The sequence below is a fragment of the Glarea lozoyensis genome (genome assembly GCF_000409485.1).
Source record: "Glarea lozoyensis ATCC 20868 chromosome Unknown GLAREA12, whole genome shotgun sequence".
Lineage (NCBI taxonomy): Eukaryota > Fungi > Ascomycota > Leotiomycetes > Helotiales > Helotiaceae > Glarea > Glarea lozoyensis.
Window position 1 is genome coordinate 1,389,397 of NW_007360986.1, and position 14,549 is coordinate 1,403,945.

General features: G+C 45.0%; 4 protein-coding genes across 4 annotated transcripts; 2 read left to right on the forward strand and 2 right to left on the reverse strand.

Annotated features, from left to right (window-relative positions):
• Positions 1-1,107: 1,107 nt before the first annotated feature.
• GLAREA_10888 ((Trans)glycosidase) lies at positions 1,108-5,945 on the reverse strand (the record flags this gene model as incomplete). Its single annotated transcript, XM_008079988.1, has 4 exons — positions 1,108-2,231; positions 2,310-2,511; positions 2,641-3,554; positions 3,605-5,945. The coding sequence occupies 4 exons, from the start codon at positions 5,943-5,945 to the stop codon at positions 1,108-1,110; spliced, it is 4,581 nt and encodes a 1,526-aa protein (XP_008078179.1).
• Positions 5,946-7,373: 1,428 nt separating this feature from the next.
• GLAREA_10889 (uncharacterized protein) lies at positions 7,374-8,090 on the reverse strand (the record flags this gene model as incomplete). Its single annotated transcript, XM_008079989.1, has 1 exon — positions 7,374-8,090. One exon carries the CDS (start codon positions 8,088-8,090, stop codon positions 7,374-7,376), a length of 717 nt encoding a protein of 238 aa, XP_008078180.1.
• Positions 8,091-8,964: 874 nt separating this feature from the next.
• On the forward strand, positions 8,965-9,798 carry GLAREA_10890 (uncharacterized protein; the record flags this gene model as incomplete). The annotated part of the gene is made up of 1 exon (XM_008079990.1): positions 8,965-9,798. One exon carries the CDS (start codon positions 8,965-8,967, stop codon positions 9,796-9,798), a length of 834 nt encoding a protein of 277 aa, XP_008078181.1.
• A 1,144-nt stretch (positions 9,799-10,942) lies between these two features.
• GLAREA_10891 (LysM) lies at positions 10,943-12,238 on the forward strand (the record flags this gene model as incomplete). The annotated part of the gene is made up of 4 exons (XM_008079991.1): positions 10,943-11,390; positions 11,439-11,523; positions 11,587-11,615; positions 11,664-12,238. 4 exons carry the CDS (start codon positions 10,943-10,945, stop codon positions 12,236-12,238), a joined length of 1,137 nt encoding a protein of 378 aa, XP_008078182.1.
• Positions 12,239-14,549: the final 2,311 nt, after the last annotated feature.

Below are 14,549 nucleotides of genomic sequence, written 5' to 3' on the forward strand. Positions count from 1 at the left end.
AGACGTGTTATTTTGCTCAGTAGACGTAGATCTCTAATTATAAAAATAAAGAATATAAGATATAGATAAATAGAGAATATAGAGAGAGATTTTTAGTTAGTAATATAACTATTAATAAAGTAGTATAAATTAAAATTATTATATTTTATATAAATATCTAACTTAAAGATTAAGTTTATTAATAAATACTTATTTAATATTAATAAGAGTTTAATAGAATATAATTCTTTTATTTTCTAAAAGCTTAATATTAAAATAGTATAACTAGAATTAAGTATAATATATTAGACTTTTTAAATTATAAACCTAGACACCTACGTAGAAATAAATTGTTTATTTATCGAAGCTACATTTTACAAAATACAGCTTATACTACTCTATTTTGCGACGAGAGCTACGGCTTCTGCGTAATTCGTTTACATCTAAAAAAAAAATCCTAGTCGAAGATATATTTTGTAGCTAAAACTAACATACTTTCAAACTAAAATTCCAGGGCTTCTAATCCCACATAATTCTTTTAAAACTCAATACTTACCAAACTATCATGTCCCCCACACAATCCAAACATCCTGTGTCATCATCCTTTTTCGCAACTGAAAGAGAAACGCTATATCTTCTGCCGGATTCATAAAATCGCGCGCAGAGAAGGTAGATACTTGGCATAGCATAAACTGACCTACTGCTATAGTACAATGCGTTAAATTTATTGCCTCTTGAGATTGTATGTCAGGGAATTATCTAATTTCTATATTGGATATGTTTGTAAGGATACTACTTCCACCCATCTCTCACGATGATACCTCAAGATGTACTCTGTCTTAGGTAGAAAGCCGTTGTTGGCCATTCTCTCCTCCAGCTGTGGAAATCCCGGATGGAAATGCCTGAGGGAAATGCTGCATAAATGAAGAAGATGATTGCTGCTTCAACTTGCGTTGTCATAGCTGAAGGTAACGCCAAGATAGAGATCTAGCCTAACTATTCTCACATCAAAATTTGGAGAAACATTAAAAGCTCCTATGCCTCCTCCGAAATGTAAACAAACTCCCACAATCCTGTGCGGCTCCTCAATCTAAAGAACATGACCACCAAGAGTACCAATAACAGGCTTCAAACCCCATTTTGACCAGGAACATAAGGCTTCGTATAATCGTAGGGTCGGGTTTTATCTGTATAATAAGGGTCTACGGCGATCAAAGCATAAGCTGGATCTTCCGGAGCTCTACCACTGGGCCAGCAAGGATTGTTATTCAAGCCATCATTAGGAGCCGAGGCTGGCCAAGAAGAGATGGTGAACTTGGGCCGCGTTCTGACATTGACAGCGCCCAAATATGTGAATGTGCGCTTGTCGCCTGCAACTACTTCGCCGTATTTCTTGTCAGGATCCAACGCAATCTGGTCCTTCATGTCCCGATCCGAGACCTCTTTGGCAGGGATATTGAAGCACATGCTTTTCCACATCGATGCAGCCCCTGAGTTTTGAGTACCGGGCAGAAGTCGCGCCAGCTGACCACCTACGCTCTTAGTCCCAGCACCCACATAAGCGGGGCTATCTTCGCTCAGCATATATATTGGGGGGTACTCATCAACACCACACTTTTCGCTTCGAGGGGTGGCGTCTACGTTTTTCCAGCCATTGCCGCGATGATTCGATCTCCACGCACTCACCACATCTCTGTCTAGCACCGCCTTCTGCGTGGCTCCTGCTTCAGGTGGGCATGTCAATGTGGCCCATGATGGGTTGATGCTTATAGCAGAGCGGTAATGGTGACACGCCTGTGGCCAGCTTGCTTTGCATGGCTTTGCCACGAGGGTCTCCACTGCATTCGCAGCGTATATAACCGATGTAATATGCCATTCCTTCACGACCGTCTTTTCGTCAACACAAGATTCCTCCACAAGTTTATTGATTGTTCGTTTAGATTGCTTCGCTTTAGGGATCGTGCACTTTCCTTTGTTCTTTCCAGAACCACTGCCAGACGGCTTGGGCTTAGCTCGATCAGTTGGGTTAGCTTCGTCCCCTTTCTTGCCGCTGCCTTTTGGCACGTTCTTTGGCACCTTGAAATTTGAAACTCCACCAGCTACGGTGCTGAGAATATTGAAAGCTTTTTTAAGCTCTTCCGGTACGAGATTTGTCCCCCCACAAGGGCTTAACCACCAAGAGAAAGCCCCCTCAGGATCTTCTTCTTCGGGATAAGCGTAAGCGGCCATCTGTGCTGCCGTTGTAGCCATATCTATGGATGAAATATTTAGAATTTTGGTACTAGAACAGCTTGTGTCGGGAACGTGGAAGAATGGGAAGAAAATCTTACCTAAGCCAGCATCCATACCTTTCCCTACTCCGGGAATGGCCTGTACCCCAATATCCATTACTATCTTGATCGCCGACATAAGGATATAGCAGCCAATCTGTGCTATTATCGGTAAGGCTTCGGCAATAGTAGTCGCAAGTTCATTCAGAAGGTAGTTGTTGCAAAAGCACATGCCGGGTGCGGTAAGTGTACTTTTCCCAGGCTACTCAGGTCAATAGATTAGTTTAACTGTTTAAAAACAAGCATGTGTAGTAAACAACCACGACAAAGCAAAGTGGAAGTGTTGTAAAGCTCGAGATGCAACGTGATCAAAACTGTTGAGATGACTTACCACAGCGGTCCAAGGAATAGGTTCGTTCAGTGGAGTTCTTCCTATGCATCCCCAGTTTGTCGGAAGTCCTGCTGCTCGGTTTGCTTCGATAGCGCTTTTGCATGCCGTGTTATAGCATTGCGTAGCGCTCGCGTCTCGCATTGATCTGTCTTTAAAGAGTTGACACACCTTCATATTCGCTTGGTCGATAGAGTCATAATCTATAACGTTGGGATCATCGTCGTCTGTTACGACAATATCGTCTGTAGGAATTGTGGTGCAGATGTCGTCAGGACAGTAGCCATATTTGCAACCAAATAAACAAAGACGGTTAAGGTCAACGACAGACTCGTCCCAGGCGATAATATTTGACGCGTCCCTCGCGTCAGGGAGCGGACTTACTACGTCCTCAAATGTGCACCTACACAGGGATGTGGGGCAGAAACCAAGACTGCATGAGAACTCACAGAGATCCCCTGAATTGGTGGTCATATCTTCTCCCTCAACGCAACCTTCTTCCCCGTCTGTTGGCCGATCGGGTGGTATAGCCATGTCATCTGCAGTGAATGACTGGAGATCCACAGCCCAATCAATACTTCCGGCGAAGTTCAAACCCTTCCAATCAGCCCGCCTTGTCTCCTTGGTAGTCGGTGTCATGTAGCTAACATAGTCGCCTTGGTAAAGTATGATATCCGTATTAGATTCTCCATCATGAAACATTTGAACCCCACCAGCACGAATCAGCTCATTGATCTCTGCGAAACCAAGATATCCTCCAGTCTTCGTACAACGCCCTGGATGCGCATCGGATTGTGTTCTAGAGCCCGTGAATTCACACATTGGCCCCCAACAGCCGTCGGTTGCCATACGAAAAGATCGCCCATAACTTGCTTCGCCGACAAAGATTTTACTATTTGCGACTCCCGCTTTGGTGACTATACACAGGTTAGATGTGTCTGTGTCATGAATGTCCTGAAAAACCTACTAATGGAAAGAGAATTGCGAGTCTCTGTCAGATTCACATGACTACGGATACATTTGCCCGAATCGCACTTGTCGTAAGCATTTGGATTCCCATAATCCCACTGGCCGTGCAAGTCGTAAGTCATGTAGACGATGTAGTCTATCACCGCTGCTATACGGTCAATGGGAAAGCCTTTGAGATACCAGTACGACGCTGGCGCTGCAATGGAAACAGACAATGATGTGCCTGCCTGCTGCTTGAGAATGGTGAGGAACTTTAGGTAGTCAAGACCATCGGTTTTTTTCCCAATAGGCTCCCCACCCACAAGAATGTCTGGAGCACCAGGGTACTCCCAGTCGATATCAATGCCATCGATGCCTTCAGTCTTCGCAAACGTAGCGAGATTGCTAGCAAACAAATTGCGGTTGCTAATGATAGCTGAGCGAATGATGTTGTAAGTTGCTGGCTCTGTTGAAGCTGCCCACCCACCGAGGGAGACTATTCTCTTGACATTCTTTAAAGCCTTGAACTCAGCCCACTGTCCTTTGGACGATTCTTTGATCACGGGTTTCCATGTTGCAGGATCGATATCGGCAAAAGCCCAATGGATGTGAGTGTAACTGCCATCTGTATTTGCGTTTTTAGCCTTCAGCCACAAACAGTCGCGCTCGAAACTGTACGACTCGTAGTAACCGATGCGCTGGAAAGCAGCGGGTGCAGCCGAATTAAGCTTAATTTCCACTCCGCAGTTTGACACACACGTGGATAGGAAGCCGGGGGTTACACTTCCAGGTCCTCCAGCGAGCGGCGTGTGAACATCGCAATGAGCGGGGAACACACCGCAATATCCCCAATTGCTGCAGCAGGCTTTGAGAGGACACGGATTAAGGTCGGCGATGGATGTGGCGCTGTTGGCAGGCCGCTGGGTGCCAGGAACAAGTGGACCGCACTCAGTCCCAGCTTGTGATGGTGGTAAGGCTGCATCCCCGCTGCTAACACACATGTTGTACCCCAGAAGCATCGCTTTGCACTCAGTCCAAGCCCAGGTCTTGAATTTGTTCCATCGCTCTAGGTCGTCAATCGTCACACCGTACTTTTTAGACAAGCTATCACAGGTGTCGCCATTCTGAATAAGATGAGTAGCGCAAACTCCGTCGGCGCCAGGCTTCGGCGGATCAGGTTTTGGTTCCGTGTATGGATCTCCTGCCGAGCAACACACGTAGTCCTTGACTTGTAAAGTAGAGCACAAGTTGGCTTTGGGGTTGAATTTGGTAAAGTCGGCGGCCGAGATTCCACAGCGAGAGACCAGACTACCACAGCCATCATTGGCGACTACTTGGATGTAGCGACAGGTGGCGCGCTTGACATTATGAGCAATTGACCTTCCTGTCAGAGTTCCGTTGCTACTCAGAGTGCTGTTACTACTGAGTGTGATGTTATTTGCAGCACCAGGGCCGGAGAGATTGAAGAGGTTGATCTTGACGCTCCCGGAGGGCTGGAGATTGTCTTGACTCACGCAGTTACCCTTGGCCCAATTAGCTGCCATTTCTTGGACTCCAGCAAGATCTCCAGTCGTGTCAATTGCAACTCCAAACGTGCGAGTCGAGCCGGTTTGGAGACCGCATCGTTGAACAATGGTACGATTTGCTGCAGAAACTTGACTTTGCTGCATCAGCGCTTTGATAGCTGATAACGCAGTAGGTTTGGCCAAATCTGATCCAATGTAAATGCTTGCGACAGTTTGGCCATAGAATGCAAATGCGAAGTTCTCATCACAGTTATCTCGAGTAATAAAATACTTCTGAAAGCCGAGTAAAACGCCCGCAATCTCGTCACTAGTATCATTCCTACTACCACCACCGCTGGCTTGTATCTCTAACACTTCTGGGACCTGAGTACCGGTGGATGAGCAGGCCGAGGTGCTCCCAAGCCGAACACGAGAGAGACGATTTGATTTTTTTGGATTGTCCACATTCGTTAAGTTGACGTCTCCGCCGGAAAAGATGCGAGAGTTGACTCCAGGGCTTGAAGTTGTAAGTGTACAGCTTCGAATCAAGACATTTGTGGTGGGGTCGTCTAATGGTAATGTTGCTGAGAATTGTAGGAGCATAGCTTCTTTGCAGCGGGTGAGACGGTCGGTTGAAAGATATGTGATCCAGCTATGTATGTTTCCGTAGTCGAGACATGGAAGCGGACAATCGTGCTGATCAGGATAGTAGGTATCCAGATCTCCGATGGGTGAAGGATCTCCCTCCTTTAAGGGATCCACGGCCTGAGTACCATCGAGGTTAATGGCAGCGTGCACAATTACCACTCCATAGAGAAAAAGAATTCCAGCTGTACTGAGAGTCCGAATATACATCTTGAATCATTCAGAAAAAACAGGTTGACGAAGTGATCTCAGAATGATGCAGCCGGTAAGCTTCCTCTGAAGTTGGCAAGTTGCAACAATGAGGAGACTACCTTGGTTTAAACTTACCAGCTACAGGTTGAAGGGAAGTACAGACTCTTCGTATCAGGGTATCATATCAAGCTAGGAGACAATATGTGGGGGCGAACTTACGGTCCATCGTTGGTAAAGAATCTCTTTGAGTCTCATATCATATGTTGCCGAGGCCAGAAAATACAGGAACTTGTAGGGGTAGCTTGTCTGAAGTTCGCTGTGACAACTTATTGCAGGAAGTAAGCAAAAGTAGTTCCAACATATTTGCTTGGCTACTTGTTGTTTCTCGTGGTCGAGATTTCCTCAAAGCAATGCTACGGTAGCATGGACATTCTATTCTGCATCTAGAGGCTGGAAAATTTAATCCGTTCTTAGCGGAGAGAGTATGTCCATGTGGCCCTTGTTTGCTTGCAGTTTGCATGCAACTGTCATCATTAAAGTTAGTTCTACCTGGAATCATGCACCGTGCCACGCTAAATGTTGGACATTTCAATAGGCTCGTTCAGGATAAATCTTATAAGTGGAATATTTGCAAGGATTTCGGAGTTACTCGATGCTCCGAAGTAACTAAATGTCGCAGTCGTAGGAGTTGGAAACTTCTAGCGCTATAAAATTAAGATTGGGAATGCTTGGTACTGTACTCGGTGTTGGAAGTTGCAAGGTTGCTGTGCACGTGGAATCAACCATAGTCTGCTGATTTCAGCCTCTGCAGATTGGGATCTAGAACGCTTGGAGTGGATCTGGACAGGTTCGATATGAATTTCGCACGAAGTGAAAGGGGTGACTATACTTTTTCTTTTTGATTCTCCAAGGTGTGGCGCAGCTCTTATTCATTCTATACTTTTCCCCCAGACAGTCTTAGAGGCTCGATTATCATAGATCACAGAGAGCCTTTTTTCAAAAAGGATGCCTAACAGTAGTTTGAACAAGAACCAGGCTTATACTAGCCCAGCCATCCTTCGAGCTATCCTTAACACCAACCAAAAGGCGTTGATGATGGAACCAAATCTGCGCGCGTCTTAAAGATTATCAGGAATAATACTCTTCTGGTCATAGAACTCATGAATGAAGTTGATTAAATTAGAAGTAGTTGTTTATATACATCGATGAACTATTATCGCCTTATCCACCAAGATCAAGATGCTTGAAAGCCAAATGTGATGTGCTCTAGAAATTTGATAAGCCGGCAGGTTGGACGACATCAACCACGTTCCCTTCGTTCTCGTGTACGCACAGCAACAAACAGTTAACCATATTTAGATCCACATACCAGTTGACAGATGTGTATCTCCAGGTCTTAGACTTATTAGATACTGTCAAACCAATTTCTGTTCATACAGAGCAATCTCAGTTCCATGCTGAGTGCATAGCAGCCGCAGCCAAACCAGTGCTTGCGAACATCCACATTCCAAGCTCTTCATTTCGCCCGTTAACACCGCTTTTCGTGGGTTGAACCGTTGCAGTAGGAGTAGAAGTAGCTGTCACTCCACTTCTAGTAACACCCACAGGTGGTGTTGCAGATGCTGAAAATGTTGTTTTGGATACCGAGGACGACATCGTCGTGACCACTTCTGCATAGCAAGCGGCGAAAATGATAGTTTCATTCAGCATCGTCGGTCCCCCAGCAAATCTCATAGAGGCGTCAAACCAGCTGTTTGGACACTCCACAGCCAGATCAACAGCCTTCGAGCTATGAGCTGCCCACCAGGCGGATGCAGCACTGCCATAAGCGCGGTATTCTGGAAGAACAGACGCTGGTGCTGCTGTGGTGAAAGCACACCACTTTTCTTTGCTTGGGAAACAATTGAGGTCATCGATAACTGAGGACGAGCAGGTCTGAATGAGAGTGCTACCATAAGATACGAGTGCGGATAGGAGGTTGCCTGTTGGCATTGGAACGTCGAAATATTGAGTGATGTTTTCCGTTGCACATTGCCATGGATCGCGCGACAATGTTGGCACCGCCGTAGGTATAACGGTCTGGTAGACAGCTGAATCCGACCATGCACAGGTGGTACAAAATATGGTGGTAGCGGCCAAAAGAGTTGATAATCGTGCTGTCATGTTGATAACTACTGTGGAAGTTGATCTCGCTTTGAATGGTTTTGTGTAGATGATTTGCTCGTCGATTCTTCAAATTGTTGCAAAATCGACTTGAGCTATTGTTCAGGAAAGATGTTGGAAGAGAACAATCTTGGATAATCTCAAAAACCAACATTTAGCGCGCTCGCTAGCAATCTTTTGTTCAGGGGTCAACAAGACACATTTCTTGGCCCGCTCCGTAAAAATATGTATTCCGTATCACTTACCTTTTTCAGTCGGCTGTCACAGTTGGGTCTATTGTATGTGAAGTCGCAGTATACCTACGGGGTATGCCATATCTATTGGTCAGGTCCCCTAGAAGAGGCACCAACCTTGAGGGAGATTACAGGAAAAGCATAAAAATCATACAGTTGACGGCCCACCCAAACCGGTGAGAATATCGTAAACAATTCGAATGACAAAGTACTTTCGGGAAAGTTATTAACCAGAGATTACTCCTACTGCTTACTGTTCATTAACGCGGTTTGGGCTGATGTAGTTTCCAGAATTCTCTGTTCGTGTAGGCCCTGTCGATAATTGAATGGAAGCTATTATCGCGTGCTGGAAGCAGATGTTAGGGAGCATCTCCTTATTCTTGTGAATAGAGTGCCCAGAGCCCCAGACTCGAAGACATTGAAACTGATTGCACATAATTCAGAAGTACTCGAAAGGGAAACCCCCTTTCCGTGGGAAGAGTGCCAAGTCGTGTTTTTAACGGCGATGGCCCTAACTCCATTCGGTAAATTAACCTTGCTTACGGTAGCGACTGCTCGCCGCGTTTGTCTTCAGCAGCATCAACCTTAAATCGAAGACATCTGAAGGTCCTTCCCCACCTAAACGCATACCAACAAGAAAAATGCCGGAGCTCAGCGATGTCGTCTACTCTCGTACCGAAACTGTGCAGGCATTTCGGGACTATTACCGCTTCCTCGTCGGCTTGTATTTAGACGAATCGTACGTTGTTGAGCCTCCGAAAGGCGGCTGGCCCTCGATAACACCAAATGTTGTTCGGGAATTGATTGGGAAGGACGAAGAAGTCGCTGGACTGCTTCGAGAATTGCCTTATATTCGCGGTAAATGTTTGGAGGACTTCCCTGGAACTCAGGCAACCCCTATCTGTGTGTGGGCAGATTGGGATGATTTACTCAGGATTGGAGGTGATGGGTTGAATATCATGACGGAAGGAACGATTTTTGAGGATGTACCGTCACATGTTATTGGCTTAACAATCAACACTGATGATCACAAGAAGTTTCTTCTTGACACCAAGCTTGGGATCGTTTACTGGCCAGAGTACGTTGAGCTTCAATACGAACACCGTAGTCACGGTACCTTCAACCTCATGTCGTGGGTTGAAAATCCGATCGAGCAGATAACTGACGACCCGGAGGATTATGCGCCAGAAAACGAGGTCGAGTGGAGATCCGAGTCACCAGCCTGGACTATTGTGGACTTTTTCGAGCTCCTAAAGTCGCAGTACCGCGAACTCAATTTCATTCCGATCAATTCAGACGAGGTTTTGACTGTAAAGGCCCGCTTCAAGCCCGCCTTGGATGGAATGATTCCTATGATCCGGCGAATCTATCACGAGCATGGCTGGCCTCAAGGGACGGATTATCGTAAGCAGGAGTGTCTGAAGGCCATAAAGACTGCAATGGATGAGCATTACCCTACCTTTTCAAGCTTCTAAAGATTCATCGTCTTGTGTTGTGCTCTTCTGCCTTGAGCTTCTGGGTAGAGAGCCTCGCATCTTGAGGGGCCCTTTGGTATGTGTCAGCCATCAGGTATCTTCTACCAATAAGGCGATTCAGAGTGTGTCACTTTTGTTCAGGTCAAGCTTCTACTTTATTTGAAGGCTTCTTTCAATGTTAGAAGTGAGGAAGAGTCTGAAGTCATGCCGCTTTCGTCGAGTTCTCCCTAAACCCTGGGTATTATGGAATTATTCCTTAGCACATCGCCCTTTGATCGCTCCTTTAGTAGCACTGATAAAAACAGCCATACTCCTGCAAATCTTACCTTCCTCAGCTTTCTTGACTTCCACGATAAATGTGCAGCCTTGGCGCGTTGTGTGGGATGCGTGGGATAGATCCGAGCGGCTCACTGGGAATCCTTGTGCAATAAGTGTCATTTTTACCTTTTGAAAAGGTTTATCTGAATCGTAGTTTTTTTTCCGGGCAGTACCCACACTTTTGCAATTTTTGGCCCTGCTTATATGCAGTTGGAACTTATTCGCACTGTGATATCGTGCGCCAAGTTTCCCATGAAGTAGGGGAGAATCTAGTACTGTACTTACATGTAGGGGGGCGGCGGCAGCGTAGCCCCATACCTGGCCATAAGTGTTTCCGGCACACGACAAACGAACCCGCAAGGACCCTGGATTTCCTTTTTCGTTAACGAGTGACAAAATTTTATGGTCGCCCTCGGTTACACAAGGGATCTTGTAATAATGAGTCCCCATTGAGTATCACTTTTTCGACTTACATCGGATGGACAATACGGAGATGAGACTACGTTTTGCCTTGGGCATGAAGAGCCGGAATTAATCTCGGTCCAGAAATTGGATAATGTGCTGACAGCACACCGAGTAGGCAGATCCCACTCAGACCCAATATTTGGTGGTGATTGTGCGAATTTCATACAATTCGGATGTGTTTGTTCTGCGGATGGGGAGGCTATGTTTCTCCTTCATATACCCGGAAAGGTACATCCAATAAGTCAGAAGCTAAAAAACATTGCTTACTCTTTTTTATTCTTTTGGGTGTTTATGTAGGAATTGCTGCAAAGGGCGCAGCTATTCCCTCTTTACATTGCCACCGATAAGTGTGTTCTACAACATGCTCGCCAACATCAACATGAAGATTCTCGTGAGCATTGCTTCAGTTATGATCTCAACCAAAGTTGCCGCGGTGGTGATCCACCCCAGAGATTGTAGCTTTACTTGGGCGGCCGAGATTGAGGACACATGCCAGTCTATGGCTTCGTCCTGGGAAATCACTGAAGCTCAATTCATCAGCTACAACCCCGGAGTCGTTTGTTCTGCTCTTGTTGCTGGGAAGGAGTACTGCGTAGAGTGGGTGTCGACGATACCTACAACTTCATCAAGTACTAGCTCATCGATGCAGTCAACTACATCCACCAGAGATTCTACCACCTTAATCACAGGCCCAGCCACTTCCACAGCAAAACCAACTTCATCCACGACAAAGTCCACAACGGCTACAACTACCACTTCGACAGCGCCTACTGGACCGGTTCCAACTCAGACTGGCATTACTAGTGACTGTAGGAAATGTCAAGCCCTGAACTGAAGTCATCTCTAACCTTGACCAGGTAAAAGCTACTACCTCGCGGTCGCGGAAGATACTTGCAATGGAATTGTGTCCAAATTTGGAGGAGGGTTTACGCTTCAACAGTTGTAAGTAGTGATACAAACCTTCGGTTCTGGTCTTACGATTTTAGCTTACACAATAAAAAATAGTTATAATTGGAACTTGGCCATTACAGGAGGTAAGTCGTCCACTCCTATCAACACCACGCAATACTAACATAAGAAAGATTGTGGAGGTCTTTGGGCTGGCTATTATTACTGCGTCGGCGTGCCAGGGACACCGACCGGCAAGCCAACGACGACGAAAACTTCAGTCACACCAGCGCCAACCGGGAAGCTGATTAGTGAAGACGGAATCTGTGGATTTAACGGCAGAACCTGTGTAGGAAGTCAGTTTGGAAATTGCTGCTCCAAAAACTTCTACTGCGGTTCTTCATTGGATTATTGCGCCATGTCGAATGGCTGTCTTGCCGCCTTTGGGACCTGTCAAGCTACTACCGTGGACGGCATTTGTGGTTTCAATGGAAGAACATGTCTAGGAGGAAATTTTGGTGATTGCTGCTCCAGGAATTTCTACTGTGGCTCTTCACTAGACTCCTGCTCAGTATCTAGTGGTTGCTTGTCCTCTTTTGGAACGTGCCAGGCAGTTACTCAAGATGGAATATGCGGATTTAATGGAAGAACATGTATCGGAGGTAATTTCGGCAATTGCTGCTCGAAGAATTTTTATTGCGGAGCTTCGACAGATTACTGCGCATCTCGGAACTGTTTGCCAGGATTTGGCAATTGCAATGCTACATAGTGTGATGATCGGAGTTGTAATTGCAGACAAGACTATCGACTCATTTAGAACAATAGAAAGATTATTGAAGGTTGGAACCCGACTTCCGATAAAAGTTATTGTCACCTTCAATATCAGAATGTTTTGACACCAAGGGAAAAGTGTGTAGATCTCTTATGTAGATACAAGACAAAGGTCGGCTACAGTGGTGACTTCCATAAATCTTGTCCTCCTAAACGTCAACTCACAGGTTGCATTAACATGTGAAGTACTTCTGACCATATAGATACGCCCCAGAAGGGAATTCGAAGTACATTAAATCATGTTAAAAATAGCTCCAATAAAAGCCCAGCAGCTGATATATTTAAAAGGCGTACAATCATTAGCGAGGGACTATAATTATATTACCCAGAAGGATTTGTAACCTCCAAGAACAAGCCCCGGCACAACCATCGATGGTGTCTATGTGCCAAAAGATGTAAGCTGTCCTTTGTTGTAACAAATGGCTATGCTGCCGGTATTAGTATTGAATGTATGTTTTTGACTTTAGTATAGGCTGAGCCGTACACCAGTGCTTGGATACTCACTTGCAGTGAAGCAAAGTTCATACCTTTCCGAAAAGCTTCTCCCACCACGTTACTTGAATGATTATAGCGAAGACGTGAGGGAAGCTAATTAACCATGTTCGCTAGGTTCCAGTGGCTGTTTAGGACTTTAGATAGAAAGCAGGTTCTCTAGCCGTCTTCTTTGATGCTATAATTTCTTGAGAAACTGCTACTCCATTTGGTCCGATTATACCTGATGTTTGTTCTCCTGATTATTCGAGAATCCATGAAACAATTTTCCGAATCCCGCAATTCAGAGTAGCAAGATAAGTATTATCAAAAATCTAACAACTTCGATAGTTTTGCATACATGGAAGCGTCAACCGTCCTTTCTAAATTCCATTTTTCATTCATATTAGAGTCTTTTAATCCTCACTTGAGAATTGGGAAGGACAAAGTCATTGTCAAGCCACGTAGTGGAAACCTGATATTTGGATCAAACTTGCCAGCAGACGAACAAATGTGTAATAAGTGTTGACCAGATCTTAGTGATGTTTACTGTGAAAAAATTGAAGTGCTAAATATTTACTGCACTATTTTGAATACACAGCGTTATTGGGTCTCCAAGAAGTTTCCACTCGGTCTTGCTGGCGTAGTATTCGTTACCTAGCCCATTAACAACACGACATCGGAGTTGAAAACGCTACATCTTGAAGTCGAGAGGCTTGGACGATCGTCATAGAAGCACGACCGCAAGCATTACATTCTTCCTCATAGATCGTGAAATGAAATTGAAATACCTGTCAAGCTGTACAAGCTGTTGGATTGTGCTGACCGGCATCCCCATCTTGAACCAACAAACCCAACGCCGTGTTACGACTCAAAGGTCGGCCGTACTAAGTACCACAATTCCATCAGGATTTCAGGAGTCTAATTGCAAACGCCCTCTGAGCAAATATCATTAACGAATCACCGATATCACTGTTTCCGAACCAGGCTACGAATAATCGCTCCGACAGTTTAGTGGGGTAGAAATAAGGGCTGACATTAACCCGAGTCGATTTCCTGGTTCTAGACAGCTCGAGCGTCAGACAATTCGTTAGCAATCTGGCGTTCAAGTACATGTTGAGTGTCAAACACTCAGAGGCACATGTACTCTATCTTCGACACCCTGTGGCCGCCGATTACGGTATAGTCAAGTTCGTTTCAGACTACTACTATCAATTTACTGACGTATACGTTATTTGAGTTTGCTGCATCGAGACCGAGGGACGAGGCACAAAAACGGCTTTGAACCTCAATGTCGTCCTATCACATGCAAGGGGCAGAAGCCGATGATTGAGGAAATACTCTAGAAAAAGTGTTCTTTCCGCCTCAACGTAGGAAAAGATGTCTAAGCACTGCAGTTTGAGATTTCAGAAAAAATAATTAGTCTTTCGATAAATACAACTCTCTTGACATTGAATGTAATCTCGTTATGACGCAGTGTGTGCTAGTTCCACTTGATCTACTGGAATTTTTCGGACTCAGTTTATCGCCCTGTGACCATAAATATCTTTGATTAATTCCTAGGAGGTAATAGGATGCTAATGCTAGTGACATTTGTTCTTGTTTTTCATTTATTTATTCTGTTTATATATTCGGCGAAAGCGAAGTTATTTCCGAACAAGCTCTATAAAAAAAGAAGAAAAAGAACTACGGACGCCTTTGAGAAATTATAACTTGTTTTACAAATACATACTGCTCTTCTTCCTTTAACAGATATAAAATGTTAGCTGAGAAATAAG